At 34.2% G+C, this 15754-nt stretch overlaps 1 protein-coding gene and 1 non-coding gene across 2 annotated transcripts; one reads left to right on the forward strand and one right to left on the reverse strand.

The window, feature by feature from the left end:
- Positions 1 to 3320: 3320 nt before the first annotated feature.
- On the forward strand, positions 3321 to 4274 carry LOC130873125 (olfactory receptor 7G2-like). The gene has a single exon (XM_057767692.1). The coding sequence runs from the start codon at positions 3336 to 3338 to the stop codon at positions 4272 to 4274; it is 939 nt and encodes a 312-aa protein (XP_057623675.1). The 5' UTR covers positions 3321 to 3335.
- An 8042-nt stretch (positions 4275 to 12316) lies between these two features.
- LOC130874061 (U6 spliceosomal RNA) lies at positions 12317 to 12422 on the reverse strand. The gene has a single exon (XR_009057104.1). It is a non-coding gene; the product is annotated as a U6 spliceosomal RNA (small nuclear RNA).
- Between the last annotated feature and the right edge of the window lie 3332 nt (positions 12423 to 15754).

Consider the following 15754-nt stretch of genomic DNA (forward strand, 5'->3'; position numbering starts at 1 on the left):
GAGAAATAGAGATTTACTTTATATGTCACTTGTTAGTCATCTTCTCTAATATTCTTATGTATATTTATACATGCACACAACCTTTATTCTGCTTATATAATACTATCTACAAGAACAATTACTATTTCCTTATGATTAAATATTATTCATTACTCAATTATAATGACTGTCTGAAATCATTAAGATATTTTCTTAAGTTGCTGTGTTGGTAGTGGACAGATTTTTGGTGAATGCTAGTTTGTTAGGTTTCTCTTTTAAAGTAACAATAATTTTGTAGTATAAAATAATTGAGTTATATTATTGTGGTTCTGGAGACACCCAAAAATTCAAATGTCTTCAGATTGTTTTTTTTTTCTGAAGCTTCGAAATGCCTATCTTTCCTGTGCTGTAATGTAACTGTTATTACATGTGTGTGTATGTCTGTATACACACTTGTTTTTATATATCTCCCCAATCTTTTGCTTTAACAAGGAGAAAAGTCATATTGTATGAGGATACTATAATTTAGCACATTTTCATAATTCTTTCAAGAAACCATGTCCAAAATCAATCATTTTAGGAATGAGGAAATAACCATGAATTTGGAGTATGTTCAACTCTTGACTGACAGTCCATTGTTAATTTTCGTTGATTATTCTTACATTTATAATAAGACAGAGAAGTAGTACTATCAGTTAGCAGGCTTTGAGATCTAGGAAAGAGGATATATATATATATATATATATATATATATATATATACGCATTTCCCCCTATCCTCTTGGGGATTTTTGGTATTGTTCATATATATATGAACCAGGGAGGCAATGCTAGGCCAGTGCTTAATTATAGTAAGTGATACACATGCTTAATACCTTGTTTCTTCACACACTTAACCAGTACTATCTTTGAATTGTATTTTAAATTAAATAATAAGCATATAAAATTTATTCCTTAACTATTTTCCTTCATTCATCTTCTTATTGCAAAGACATTTTATCTGGAATTCAATAGGATCTTTTATGTATTTTTCTATATAAATCACACATTTACAAATAAAAGAAATGAAATATCTTATGCATCACTTATGGAGAGCAGTCTGTGTATTAGACTATGGTTTTAATTAAAAGTTATGAAGGATGCATGCATATATTAGCACTATTTTAAAAATACCAATTTGTAACATTTAAATAAAATATATATGTTCTGCTTTTATAAGTATGTATCTTTTAATTTCAATACAGTGCAGATATATTATTTAGAGTAATGTTATTAAATATAATGCTGTGATAGAGTGATGTACATTAGGGGAGTGTGGGTATTTTTCCTAGAAAAGGAGGAAGTTGAGTGTTCTGTGACTGATGGAGCTTCCATTAATATTTGTTTGCAATTGCAAATATGGTAAAACAATAATTTTAAAAAGTGTATTTTTATTGTTTATTCTCATGTAGTAGCCAAATTTGCATTATTTATTTGCTTTTTATTATACGAATATCATCCACAGTAAAATACACTCAACTGTGCATACTCAAAAAATGCCTAAAATTCTGTCATGTTATACTTTTTCACATGATATGCTTCTCAGAATAACACTCAAAATTTATTGGTAGTTTTTAACTAAATTAGTATTATTTAAATCAGATTGTCACTATATAAGTTAGCATATGTATAGGCCTAATGAATATAGTAATTATTGGTCAGGCTTCTTTCATTACTTTTCTACATAACCAAGATGAGTAGTGAAGTAATGATTCAAGCTCTTACTCAACACTGGCATTCATGAAGTTAGGAATGTTCTCTTTCTTATAGTCTCGCCTGCCTCAATTTATCATCAATGCAGCAGTAAAGGAATCTGTTACCTGCTCTTGTTCATATCAAAGACAAATATAAATGCACACACACACACAAATACACACTAATGATATACAATATCAAAACAATTAATCTTACATGCCTAGCACTATTTTGAGACCATTTGGGATCTCTTTGTTTTGTTTTTCATCATTGAAGATTCTCCATAAAGTCATTCCCAAAATTCCAACATAAATGTATAAATAAAATTTGCACAATTCAAGACATTCAATGTGATGTTTGAGAAAAACAAGCTGTGAGCTGCGTATCACTGAAATAGGAGCACATACATTTCTCATTCCCTTGTAGTTTATGAGAAATTATAACATCAACATTTACTATATGCCTCATTAACACAATATATAACATGTATGTTTCATATTCATATCTAATTATCTAAGTCTGTGTTATCTGTACATGTCTATCAAGAAACTAAAAATTATTCAACAAAAACTCAGTATTTCATTATTTATATTATTTTGATACTTTTCCAGTGTTACCCTAATATATATAGTATTTTATAATTATAAAATATATAAAAATAAATATATAATATAATATATAAATACATAAATATAAATATATAATATATATTTGAAATTAAATACTAAAATGAGAAAATATTTTGCTATCTCTGGATAATTTTGGGGTGCTATTTACTCTCTGTACAGAAAGATACATGAAAAAGGTTCATAGACTCAACTCAGAACATAGAAGACCAGAGATCAGACTTTTTCTTTGTAGACTGTGTTTGATGGATGATGTCATCACATTATAAGTGCATCTGATATGTGAGGGAATTCAACTGCAATTTTTATAGAAAGAAGAGATGATTCTGCAGCCATAATCTTGGGCTGTCAACTGTCATTTCACTTGAAAGTAGAAATGATTTTGAAAGAAAGAATTCATGCTTTAGAATTCAATGCAGTCTCATCAATTGTCAGGATATTTGCAAATAAATATATGTGCAATGGACAGAGGAGATATTACAACATAAATATACAAGAGGAATATAGAAATATTTTAGAAAGATAACTTCAGTATTTCTATAGTTTACTTTATAGCTCAGAAAAGTCTTATTTTCTATACAGAAATTCTAAAGCTTTAGAAGGAGAAAATTCAATAAAAGTATTTTTAAATTTTTATATGTTGTGTTAGTGTGCATTTAACACATGTGAAATAATAATTTTTGGAAACTAGAATATATCATTAGGTCATAGAGCTGGAGTCACAGAGAATTGTAAGCTTACAGTCACGGTGCTGAGGAAACTGTCTTGAGTTCTAAGCAAGACAAGGATCTGCTTTTAATCTAGGAGTCAAATCTTCAGGCTTCACTGGGAGAATTTAATTAAAGATGCATTATGTTCACAATATTGGAGCTCATTAAAAGTAAGTGAAAATATTTAAATCATTCTTATATCTTTCTCATACTAATGTGCTGTTGATAATACTGCAAAAATTAATATTATTTTCATTGCACCTTTTTTTTCAATATTCAGCATACACATGGAACCTGCAAACCAGACACATATTTCAGAATTCTTTCTCATGGGACTAGCTTATGTCCCTGAACTGCAGCCCCTCATTTTCAACGTGTTCCTGCTCATGTACCTCATCACCATAATGGGAAACCTACTCATTATCCTGGCTGTGAGCATAGACTCCCACCTCCACACTCCCATGTATTTCTTCCTGTGTAATCTGTCTTTCACTGATATCTGTACGAGCACAACATCAGTCCCAAAGTTGCTGTTGAACATTCAAGCACATGACCAAAGCATCACTTACATAGGCTGCATCTCACAGGTGTATTCTATGTTGACATTTTGTGGTGTAGAAAGTTGTCTCCTCACTGTAATGGCTTATGACCGCTATGTGGCCATTTGTCAACCTTTGAGATATACAATTATTATGAACCCTTTCCTGTGCATCTTGCTAGTCTTACTTTCTCTGATAATCAGCACTATAAATGCACTGCTCCACACACTTCTGGTGTTGCAACTGTTCTTTTGTACAGAAAATGATATCCCCAACTTCTTCTGTGAACTTGGTCAAATCACAAAACTTGCCTGTTCTGATACATTTATCAATATTATCTTTATTTATCTGGCAACTATTGTATTTTCAGTTATCCCCCTCTCTGGAATTATTTTCTCTTATTTTCAAATTGTGTCCTTGATTCTGAAGATCCCATCAGTTGGTGGAAGGCATAAAGCTTTTTCCACCTGTGGGTCTCATCTTTCAGTGGTATCTTTATTCTATGGGACTGGTTTAGGTGTGTACATGAGTTCTTCAGTTTCTAACTCTTCCAGCAGCAATGTAATAGCATCCATGATGTACAGTGTGGTCCCTCAAATGCTGAATCCTTTCATCTACAGTTTGAGAAGCAAAGAAATCAAAGGGGCCTTGAGGAAGGTCATCGTTGGGATCATTTATTTTCTGTAATTTTGTGAGCTAATCACTGAGGCACAAAGTCTCGTAGTGGTCCAATACAATGAAAATTCATAGACCTATTTTAAAGGAAAAATGTGCATCATTTGGATAAAAAAGAAAAGGTTTGAGCATGTGTAGTTGCAGATATAAACTCTATAGCCAACTTGATTTCATGGTTTTGGTCAGATGAATTGTCAACCACAAGTAGACCTGCTTTGGTTCAGATAAACTAATTACTAAGTAATTAGTAAGTCTTTGAAATGTATGTTATATTAGCTTTCTTCATACTTGGTTTCAGTACTTTTAAAGCCCCATTATATTAGTATCTTAAAATATTATGCAATACTGGAATTTCTGTTATAAGGATGCCATTGGTCCTCAAATAAGAAAAAAACCCTCATTCAAATAGAATGAGAAAAAATGTCTATTACAATTACTTTGAAAATTTTTAATCTATAATAACTAATACAATCATCAATTCATATATGAGAAAACACCTTATATTTTCTCAGTTTCTAGATGTCTTAGAAGTTGAAGATATCCCATATTTACAGGATGCCAAAGGCAGTACTCTGAGCACCCTCAAATTATACAGTTATTATATTGAAAATATAGAACCAATAATACTCAGGGAACTGTCAACACTTAAGAGTCTGAAAAAGCTCTAAAAGCAAAAATATTGAGAAGAAACCTGCAAAGTGTTATAGTTGCAGCAAAGTATCTGGGGAGAAGATTCTTTATTAAACTTGTGATAAAATTGAGCAGAGATATCCAGGGATGCGCATTTATGAACAATTGCCCACATTATGGTAAGCTTTATGGTATTTAAGTTATATTTAATTCACTTTCTTTCTCTAATAAATTTATTGGTTCAGTAATCTACTTTTGTTTAAAATTATTTTTATGTCCTTTAATAACCGACTTGGTGGATGAAAGATTTTTCACATTTCCAGTAAAGTGATGCAATATTTGCCCTAAAGTCCATTATAGTATGCCTTTCTATGAAGTCACACACACACACACACACACACACACAATTCTTGATAGTATTTGAGTGTTAGACATTAAATTGACAAGCCATTCTCTTAATACCTTAACTCATGGAAATTTTCTTACATAATACCGATATAAATGGCACTCAGAACAGAAATATTTGTTTGTAGCAAAAAAAAATTATTTCATTTGACCTTTGTGGGTACAAACACAATTAAAATTCTATGTAAACTTGTATAGAACAAAGTGATTTGATTAATGTGATCAGTGTTTTTATTTTTTCCATGTCTCTACAAAAAAAAATTATAAACATTTCTAAAGTTGATATTCAGACTTCATATATTCCTGTATAATTCCTTCCCATAGTTTATTCTTCAGACTCAGAGAAAGCATAGTGAACAAATTTTTAATTTTGGTTATTTGTTATACTTCTAATATTACTGCAACTCAAGTTTTTTGTAGTTTAGCAACTAATCATGTACATTTTGTTTTAGATTATTTATGTCATGTGCAGTAACAACCAAAAAGACCTAGTATTTAAAATTTGGACAAAAATTTTGTTCCAGTATAAATACTTTTTTAAAAGAGGTCCTTTCACTTCTTTAAATTTTAAGAGATAAGTAGCTGCCTGTTTGATATAACATTACTGTCAACTAGAGCTTAATTATTCTTTTATTTATTTATTTATTTTTATTCTTTTTTAATTAAAATTTCCACCTGCTCCCCGTTTCCCATTTCCCTCCCCTCCTCCCACATATTGCCCCCTCCCCCCACTCCCCTCCCCCTATCCCAACTCCTCTTCTCCTCCCCCCACTCCATTCCCCCTCCCTCTCGATACTGAAGAGCAGTCCAAATTCCCTGCCCTGCGGGAAGACCAAGGTCCTCCCACTTCTATCTAGGTCCAGGAAGGTGATCTTCCAAACAGGCTAAGCTCCCACAAAGCCAGTTCATGTATTCGGATCGAAACCTAGTGCCATTGTCCTTGGCTTCTCATCAGCCTTCATTGTCCGCCATGCTCAGAGAGTCCAGTTTCAACCCATGCTTATTCAGTCCCAGTCCAGCTGGCCTTGGTGGGCTCCCAATAGATCAGTTCCACTGTCACAGTGGGTGGGTGCACGCCTCGTGGTCCTGATTTCCTTGCTCATGTTCTCCCTCCTTCTGCTCCTCATTTGGACCTTAAGAGCTCAGACCGTTGCTCCAAATTGGGTCTCTGTCTCTATCTCGATCCATCGCCAGATGAAGGTTCTAAGGTGATATGCAAGATATTATTCTTAATTTAAAAATTCCATGCCATATTTGCAAGTATATATCCTGATAATCTTAAAAGAATTTTTCACTTAGCAATTGCAGTTTCTTCTAAGATATTTACATTTACTAATATTTATGAAATTTATAAAATGTGCAGAAATACTTTACTTGACTTTATTTTGTGGGATCTTTCTTGTGGTCCTACTAAGGCATGGACATAACCTGGACACTAGAAGTGGACTGTAGCGTGTTTCTCAGTTCTCATCAAGAGATAGTATGAATTGGTTGTTCCTTTCTTAGATTTGCCTTAAACCTTTGTTCTTTTAATTTATCTTTTGTATGTTTGCAAAATAATGTAATAGCAACTAAAAGATAAACTTTAAATAAACTTTTAAAAAATTGCTTAAAGTTAATAATTATAAATTGTTTCTTAAGAATACTTCTCTAAGTGATCTTTGGATGGTACCTCTTGCCACATCCTCCCATTGTAAAAACATTTTAAATCATTTAAGATTCAAAATTGGCAAAGCAACTTTCTTCAAATAAAAGTTTTCAGAATGTACTTATTGGCATCAATCTAACAGTTTAGTACACTTAAAAGCTACTATTCATAGATTAGTAATACAGTTGGTAGTGTGTTTAAACTCCCTCCAGTCTCAAGTCATACTGACACGCTTTTTCCTGACTGATAAATGCATCTTGAGGCATGTCTTATTGTGCTATAGCTACAGTCTCATCCCATTCCTATTTGTGCCAATTTTTTTCAATAGGAATCTCTGCTGTGTAACAGCTTTCACAGGGTTAAAACATTCCTGGACATTCATTATGACACTGGGTGTTCCAAAGAGAGTGGAAAATTCCATCATCCAGAGACCAAAAAATTCTAAAGGAAAGTTCTTTAATATTCAGAAAGCAACCAATGTGGAAGTGTTCTGGATCCTCACAACTGACCAGATGTACAGACCCCTTCTTTTCCAAGTAAAAATTCCTGAGGAGACTCAGCAAAGACTAACTTTGTAGAAGAGATTCAGACAATTCAAACTGCATAGGAGACGCCGAGATCATTCCAGTTACCTAAAAGAAACACTCTGAACTATGAAACTCCCTGCAAGTTTGCAAAAGTTTGAGGGTTCCAGATTTTGTGAGTAGTCTTCACTGCTGATATGGGTTTTTCATGATGCATCCCTATTTGAGTCTTGTAAGTAACTCCTTACCCATAATCCTGTAACTTATTTTAGTAATTCTGTAGGTTTGCCAAGTTGGAAATCAGCAGTATTGTACTTTTGTCTGAGACCTATTCCCTATCAGCATCAATTAGATATTAGTTCATATCTTCTTAAGAATTGTGTCCCAGAACTATTTCCATATTATCTCTAGACAACCCTTCCCCTCCTGTAATTATATGATTATGAAGCTATAACCTGACTAGCTGTTTTGCAGCTTCATTGAGGGCTTCAGTCAACACCAGCCATTCATTTACGACAAATCCATCCATCATGCTAATAGTTGTCTATGTTCTTCCTTAGAGACTTTTCTGAGATACTTTTCACTGATTCAGGCACGTAGTCATTGATTTAGGCTTTGCCTAAACTGGATGTGAAGCATATTTGTCAAATAAATTATGGCCTGCATGAGAATAAAATAATACCATATTACCTCTTCAGTTAAAACTATTTAGTAGATTGTTGATTTATGTATAAGAACAAAAAATTACCCAGATCCCAAAATAATCTGGTTAGAAATGTTTCAGAATATGGTTCTACCCAATGATATTTGGGCACACACACACACCACACACACACACACACAAATCGTGTATACTACATATCTGGCTAACCAACAAAATATACAAAATGCGTGGACAAACTTGTAAAGTGTGTTTATTACAAAATGTTTTTATCTAGATTGTATAAATAAGGCAAACCAAACAAATCAGTGTTAAAATAGAAAATCTATTTGAAATGCTGTGAATTTTTCAGAGGATATCAGAGTCAGTGAAGCATTTACTGTGCAAGAATGAGGATCAAAGTTGAGTCTCTGGTACACTGTTACAAACCAGATGCAGCATTGTGTGTGTTCATAGGGGAAGTTCTGGGGAGATACAGAAAAGAGGATCCTAGAGTCTCACTATCAGTCAGTTTAGTTGTATTAACTAAATTCACTGAGAAACAATGTCTAAAACCCAATGTGAATAAGAAAGACATCCAATGTCAACATCAAGCAGAGGCAACTGTGGTTACATGAACTGCCATGTGGAGAAACATGAAAAAAATGGCTAAATCTTTGTTTAAATATTTTTCCATGGAAGATAGCATATAAATAAGAGGGTATGCCAGAAAAATGAAAAAACATGTTCGATATAAGTAATTATGGAACTCTGTACCACAACAAAAAGAAAAGCACATTTAAATATTCCTGCAATAGTTTAAGATACACAGGAAACTAGGCAAGTTTATCACTTGAAGCCTTAAGCAAAGAAAATCATTAGATACTGGCATGAAAATATTACCACGTCCTAAATAATAAAGGTTAAAGCTATGTGGTTGAATGTAGATTTATAAAAATATGGGTTAATTTAAGTTATATTAACTAGCTAAGAATGAGCCTAATCTAAAGGCCAAGCTTTCATAATTAATAAAATTGTCCATATTACTATTTTGGAGCTGGCTGGCAAAATAGATAAAGACTTATTACATTACTCTGTCATGAAAATCATGTAGTCTTGCCATTGTTGGGCTTTCAATGGTGACATTAATAAACCTTGAGAAAATTATTAAGTGACTACATCAAGAATAGAATGTCAATAACAATATAGTCTATGCACTTGGTGAATCTAACAAAATTGATCACACAGAAATAAAGAACAGGTTACTATTACTACAGACATGAATAAGTACAATAGAAGTATAAGTAGTCTATTCAGTTATGGTATTATTTTTGAGATCAATAGTTAAGATGCTTGAGGGTACATCAATGTTTATGTAATGATCAGAAATGTACTGTAAAAGAAAAATGTCTCAATGTTCTATAAAATTCAATAAATACTTAAAGAATTGTTACACAAATTACCCTGGTTAGTCCATACTCAATGCACTGAAAATTGAAGCTGAATATTTTAATAAAATGTATGGAGAAACTACTTTAAGGAATAATGCATGAGTGAAAAACATTGTTCCTGGGAGTTATAGTTTCTTTTTCTGTGATTGTTATTATATTTCTCTTTTCCCTCTCCTCTATCCAAATTCTCCCATTTATCTTTCCTTGCTCTCTGTGAGAATCATTGACTCCTTTGCATTAACTATTATTATATGATAATATATATACCTGCATGTATGTATATATATATATTCAGTACTCATCATTTGATATTGAATAACCAGTTGGTGTGTTCATTCCTAGAGAAGACTGTTTGTCCCACTCTCAGAATTCCTCAGTTGTGTTTAGTATTTTGTGTAAGGTTGAGGCTTCCAGGTCTCTTTCTCATCTAATTTGGCATTTTCATTGCTGTCGTCCTTGTTTAACTCTCACTTAAATAGTCCTGTTTTCTGAGACTTAATGCGAGTAACTTCAGCTACTACTAGAAGACACTACCTCACCGTAAACTCTGTGATCCTCTGACTGTCACATCTCCCCTCCTTTTTCACAAAGTTGCCTGAGCATTAAGTGCGAGATATTTTGTATGTGTATGTGTTTGACCTGGCTCCACAACTCTGCATTTTGAATGGTTTGGTTTTTGTAGTAGTCTCTGTCTGTTGCACAGAGAAACTTCTTTGATCAGGGGTGCATATCACATTTATTTTGTGAATATAAGTACAAATGTATAGATTGTTACTAAATATTGTACTGTCTTAGTAAAGTACCGGTTAAGATACTTCTCCAATATTCATGACTTCACTAATACTAAGCAGTTACCTAAATTTCCATACCAGGCATGGTTTTCCTCTTCTTCAGTAACTCTTCATTCCAATAAGGGAGGTTGGTTGGTTACTTCCAAGCTACACATGGCACTACTATATGCTTAGTGTTGTTCTGGATGCTGGTCATTAATGTGGTTCATAGACATCATAACTAAATAATACTGTTTTAGTGGCATTTCATTTGAATTTTAATAAATAAAGCTTGCCAGAAGATCAGAAAAGTAAAACAGCCAGCCCTCCATACGAGGCAGCAATAATACACACCTTTAATCCTAGTAGCCATACTACCTTTCCATAGAAACCAGTAGATAGTGGTGAACACCTTTAATCCCAGTACTAGAGAGAATTATAAAATGGGAGAAGACTCTCAGACACAGTCTCATTCCAGATTCCTGGAGGCAGGATCACCATTATGGAATGAGGTAGAATTAAGTGCCAGTGACTGGATCCTTTGCTTTTCTTACCTTCGGGTTGAACCCAAGTTTCTATCTCTGAGCTTTTATTATTTGTGCCTCATACTTTTATTTGTCTCCTTCCTTTGAAAACTTGCATGTTGCCATTATGTACCATGGAAACTTGTCTTCTGACAAGTGACATGCAGGTCAGTTCTATATTGAAGACCTCTTGACCTATTTCTGAAATTCTTGGGGTCCTCACCTCCAACCTTCTACCTTTCTACTTTTGAGATCAACCAAGGGCACTAGCAATGGGCCACATGTTGGAGAGTGTCTTGGATAGTCATGATTAACAATTGAAAACAGAAATTCTCACGTCTTGTGTTTAGGTTTTTGTTGGATTGTCTATGTCTCTTAGAGAGAACATCGTCAACCCAGAGAAGAAAAGTTCCCTAATGTATATATTGTCAACCACATTGTAAGAGGCTGTTAGTGTGAACAACCCTCCACTTGTTCACTTCTTGGCCACCCAGACACCTGAAATAACCACAATGAAACTGTATTCATTAAATCACTGTTTGGCCAATTACTTAAATGCATTTCTAGGTAGCTCTTACATCTAGAATGAATCTATCTCCATTATTCTATATTTTACTACAAGGCTCATGGCCTACTGGCGAGGTTTCAGCATCTGTCTCTGGTAGCATCTCCATGTCTTCTCTCTGACACTACCTCCTTTTTCCCAGCATTCAGCCTTCTTTTCCCCACCTAACTATTCTGTATCTTGCTATAGGCCAAGCCAGTTTCTTTATTCATTAACCAATAAAAGTAACACATAGACAGAAGGACATCCCATACCATTTCCTTTTCTGACCAGAAGAAAAGTTTACTAATATATTTATGAGCATTACAAGCTCTTTTTCATGTATTTAGATATAAGTGACTGAATCTGTTAGAAAACCCATCCACAGTCAATGAGGCTTCCCTTTGCTCATCATATACTTCAGTATTTGTTTTCAGTTTTGTTGATATTTGATCTTTACCATTCTCACTTGGATAAGATGAAATCTCAATGTTGCTTTGATTTATATTTTCCTAACTGCTAGAGATGATAAAATTTTCTGAAAATATTTTTTCTTCTGATGAATTATTCTTCAGGTCTGAGGACCATTTAAAGTAGGTAATTTGTTTTCTATGTTTTTTGATTACTTTAAATATCCTGGATATTAATACTTTCTCAAATATCCTGGATATTAATACTTTCTCAAATATATAGCTGGCAACGATTCTTTCATATATTTGGGGTTTTTTCTTCTCCCAATTGGTTGTTTGTTTATCTGTGCAGATTTTAAATTTTAAATTTTGGGAAATCCCACTTGTCAGTCTTAATTTTTGGTACAATGAAATCTTATTAAGAAAAATCTTTCCCAAATCTATATCATGTAGGGTTCTGGCTATGCTTTCTTTTTTGACATCATTATAGTCTACTATTATGCTACTTCCATTCTTTTTATTTTTCATGACTTTGCGTGTCATCCTTGCACAGGGCCAGTCTAATCTTCTTTGTATCATTCCAATTTTAGTATATGTGCTGCTGAAGCAAGCACAATTTTTAATAATATCTTCATTCATTCATTTTACATTCTAGCTGACAATATTTTCTTCCTTCTCTCCTTCAAATCATTCTCCCCCATCTCTCCTCTGCTCCCTCCTCCCAATACACTCCTCTTAATTTTCTGTTCAGGAAAGTATACAGAAATCCCATGAGTATTAGCAAAACATGGCATATCAAGTTGCAGTAAGACTAAGCACTACTCATTGTATTATAAATGGGCAAGGCAAATTATTATGAGGAGTAGGATCCCAAAAATTTGAAAGAGATGGAGACAGCCGGGCGGTGGTGGCGCACGCCTTTAGTCCCAGCACTCGGGAGGCAGAGGTAGGTGGATCTCTGGGAGTTCGGGGCCAGCCTGGTCTACAAGAGCTAGTTCCAGGACAGGCACCAAAGCTACAGAGAAACCCTGTCTCGAAAAACCAAAAAAAAAAAAAAAAAAAAAAAAAAAAAAAAAAAAAAAAAAAAAAAAGAGAGAGATGGAGACAGTCCTTGTTCCCTCTGTAAGTCCTATGAGCTCAGTTTTTTTGACTCTTTGAGTTTACTTTGGTATTCTTGATGCCTTTGGATCTTACAATGTATTCTCTCCCTTTTCCTCTGGATTCCCAGACTTCTCCCTAATGTTTGACTGTGGGTGTGAATCTGTTTCCATCAGTTGTTGGATGATGCCTTTCTGATGATAATTAGGCTAGTCACCAATCTGGTCACAGAAGCTGGCCAGTTCAGACTATGTGTCCACTATTGCTAGGAGTCTTAGCTGGGGTTAGCTAAGTATTCTTCTAGCAAGCTCAGTTTTCAGTTTTCATGTTTAGGTCTTTGATCCATTTGTGTAGGTTTTTGTGTAAGGTAGTATATATGAGTACAATTTCTTCTCCATGGGGATATTTACTTTATACAGAAGATGCTTTTTTTATCTTCAGCTTCTGCTATTAGACCCTTTTACAAATACCATGTGGTCAAACGGATGTATAACTATTGTGTGCATGTCTGATTTTGGTCAGTACTACATTGTTTATACTCTATGAGTTTATATGATATCTTCAAATATGGTATGATATTTCCTCAAGCATTGTTATTTTTGCATAAGTTTATTTTGACTATGAGAAGAAAATATCTTCTTATCAAACCTTACCATTATTTTATAAATGTTTGCAAATAATAATTTCCTAGGTGAAACCCATAAAATTAAAAAAAGACAATAAAATCTCATCAAAATATTAGAAAAGTTTCAACAAGACACAAAGCAACAACTTAAGGAAACTAAGAAAAGAGAATGTATGCCTGATTGATGCTCAAGGAAAAACAAACACAATTACCCAATAAAAGAACATGAGCAAGGAAATCAGGACCACGAGGGGTGCACCCAACCACTGTGACAGTGGAACTGTTCTATTGGGAGCTCTCCAAGGCCAGCTGGACTGGGACTGAATAAGCATGGGTTGAAACTGGACTCTCTGAACAAGGCGGACAATGAAGGCTGATGAGAAGCCAAGGACAATGGCACTAGGTTTCGATCCTAATACATGAACTGGCTTTGTGGGAGCGTAGCCTGTTTGGATGCTCACCTTCCTGGACCTAGATAGAAGTGGGAGGACCTTGGTCTTCATGTAGAGCAGGGAATTTGGACTGCTCTTCAGTATCGAGAGGGAGGGGGAGTGGACTAGGGGGAGGAGAAGTGGAGTGGGGATAGGGGGAGGGGAGCGGGGGGGAGGGGGCAATATGTGGGAGGAGGGGAGGGAAATGGGAAACGGGGAGCAGTTGGAAATTTTAAGTAAAAAAGAATAAAAAAAATAAAAAAAAAGTACACAGGCTAACTGAATGGATGTGGAAACAGGATTCATCCATCCTTCTGTAGCATATGAGAAACACACATCAATATCAAAGATAGATATTACCTCAGAGTAAAGAATTGAACATGAATTTCAAAGCAAATGGACCTAAGATGACCTAAGAAACAAGCTGGTTTAGCCATTATAATATCTAAAAAATCAACATCTAGTCAAAACAAAATGAGATTAGGAATAATGTTGGAGCCCACGAGACTATACAACAAATATACAGCTGATAGATTCATAAAGACAGACCCACAAGTGTACAGCTTATGGAGCAACATGTTTTTCAGAGCTGCAACATCACTTGCCTTTTGAAAAAGTTGCTGTCATATCTGTAAAAGCCTTGTGAAGCTACGATAGACATCCAATTCTTAGCCTTGAGGGGGTTCTGAGGCTGATACTCAAGGTTCCCAATAGAATAACATTCCCTACTCACCAAGGGAAAAATCCACTAAATAATGTTTCAATCATTAACATCCATTTCCCAAAGTCAATTGCACCCATATTTGTAAGAGACACATTATTAAAGCTTAAAAGATATATTGACCCTCAAACATTAATAGTGGGAGACTTCAATACCCCACTATCACCAGTAGACAGGTCATCCAGACAGAAACTAAACAGGAAAATAATAGAACTAAGACACATTATGACTCAAATGGACCTAACAGATAACTTCAGAAAATTTCAACCAAGCACAAAATAATATAACTCCTTCAAAACACTTCTTGGAATTTTCTCTAAAATTGGCCACATACTCTGTCACAAAGCAAGCTTCAACAAATATTAAAAGAATGAAATAACTTCCTACATTCTATCAGACAACCATGGACTAAAGCTGGATTTTAACATCATCAATAACAACAACAACCAAAGAATGCCTACAAAGTCATGGAAAGTGAACAATTCTCTTCTGAATGACTACTGGGTCAAAGCAGAAATGAAGAAATTAAGACTTCCTAAAATTCAGTAAAAATGAATATACAACATGCCCAAATTGATGGGACAAAATGAAAGTGGAACTATCTGTAATTTCATACAGCTAAGTGCCTGTAGAAAGAAAATGGAGAGAGCACTTGCATCCTAACAGCACAGCTGAAAGATCTTGACAAAAAGAAGTAAGCATACCCAAGAGTAGTAGATAGCAGTAAGTCTTTAAACCAAGGGTTGAAATAAATAAAATACAAAGAGAACAATAGAAAGAATCAATGAAACCAGGAGTTGGTTCAAAAAGAATCAATGAAACTAAGAGTTGGTTCTTTGAGAAAATAAACAAGATAAATAAACCATACCCAAATTAAAAGACACAGAGAGAATGTCCAAATTAACAAAATCAGAAAAAAAGGTGGCATAACAACAGAGACAGACGAAATCCAAAGAATATTTAGGTCATACTTTATTTTATTTATTTATTTATTAAAGATTTCTGCCTCCTCCCCGTCACCGCCTCCCATTTCCTTCCCCCTCCCCCAATCAAGTCTCCCTCCCTTATCAG

The sequence above is a fragment of the Chionomys nivalis genome, chromosome 4 (genome assembly GCF_950005125.1).
Source record: "Chionomys nivalis chromosome 4, mChiNiv1.1, whole genome shotgun sequence".
NCBI classification, from domain to species: Eukaryota; Metazoa; Chordata; class Mammalia; order Rodentia; family Cricetidae; genus Chionomys; species Chionomys nivalis.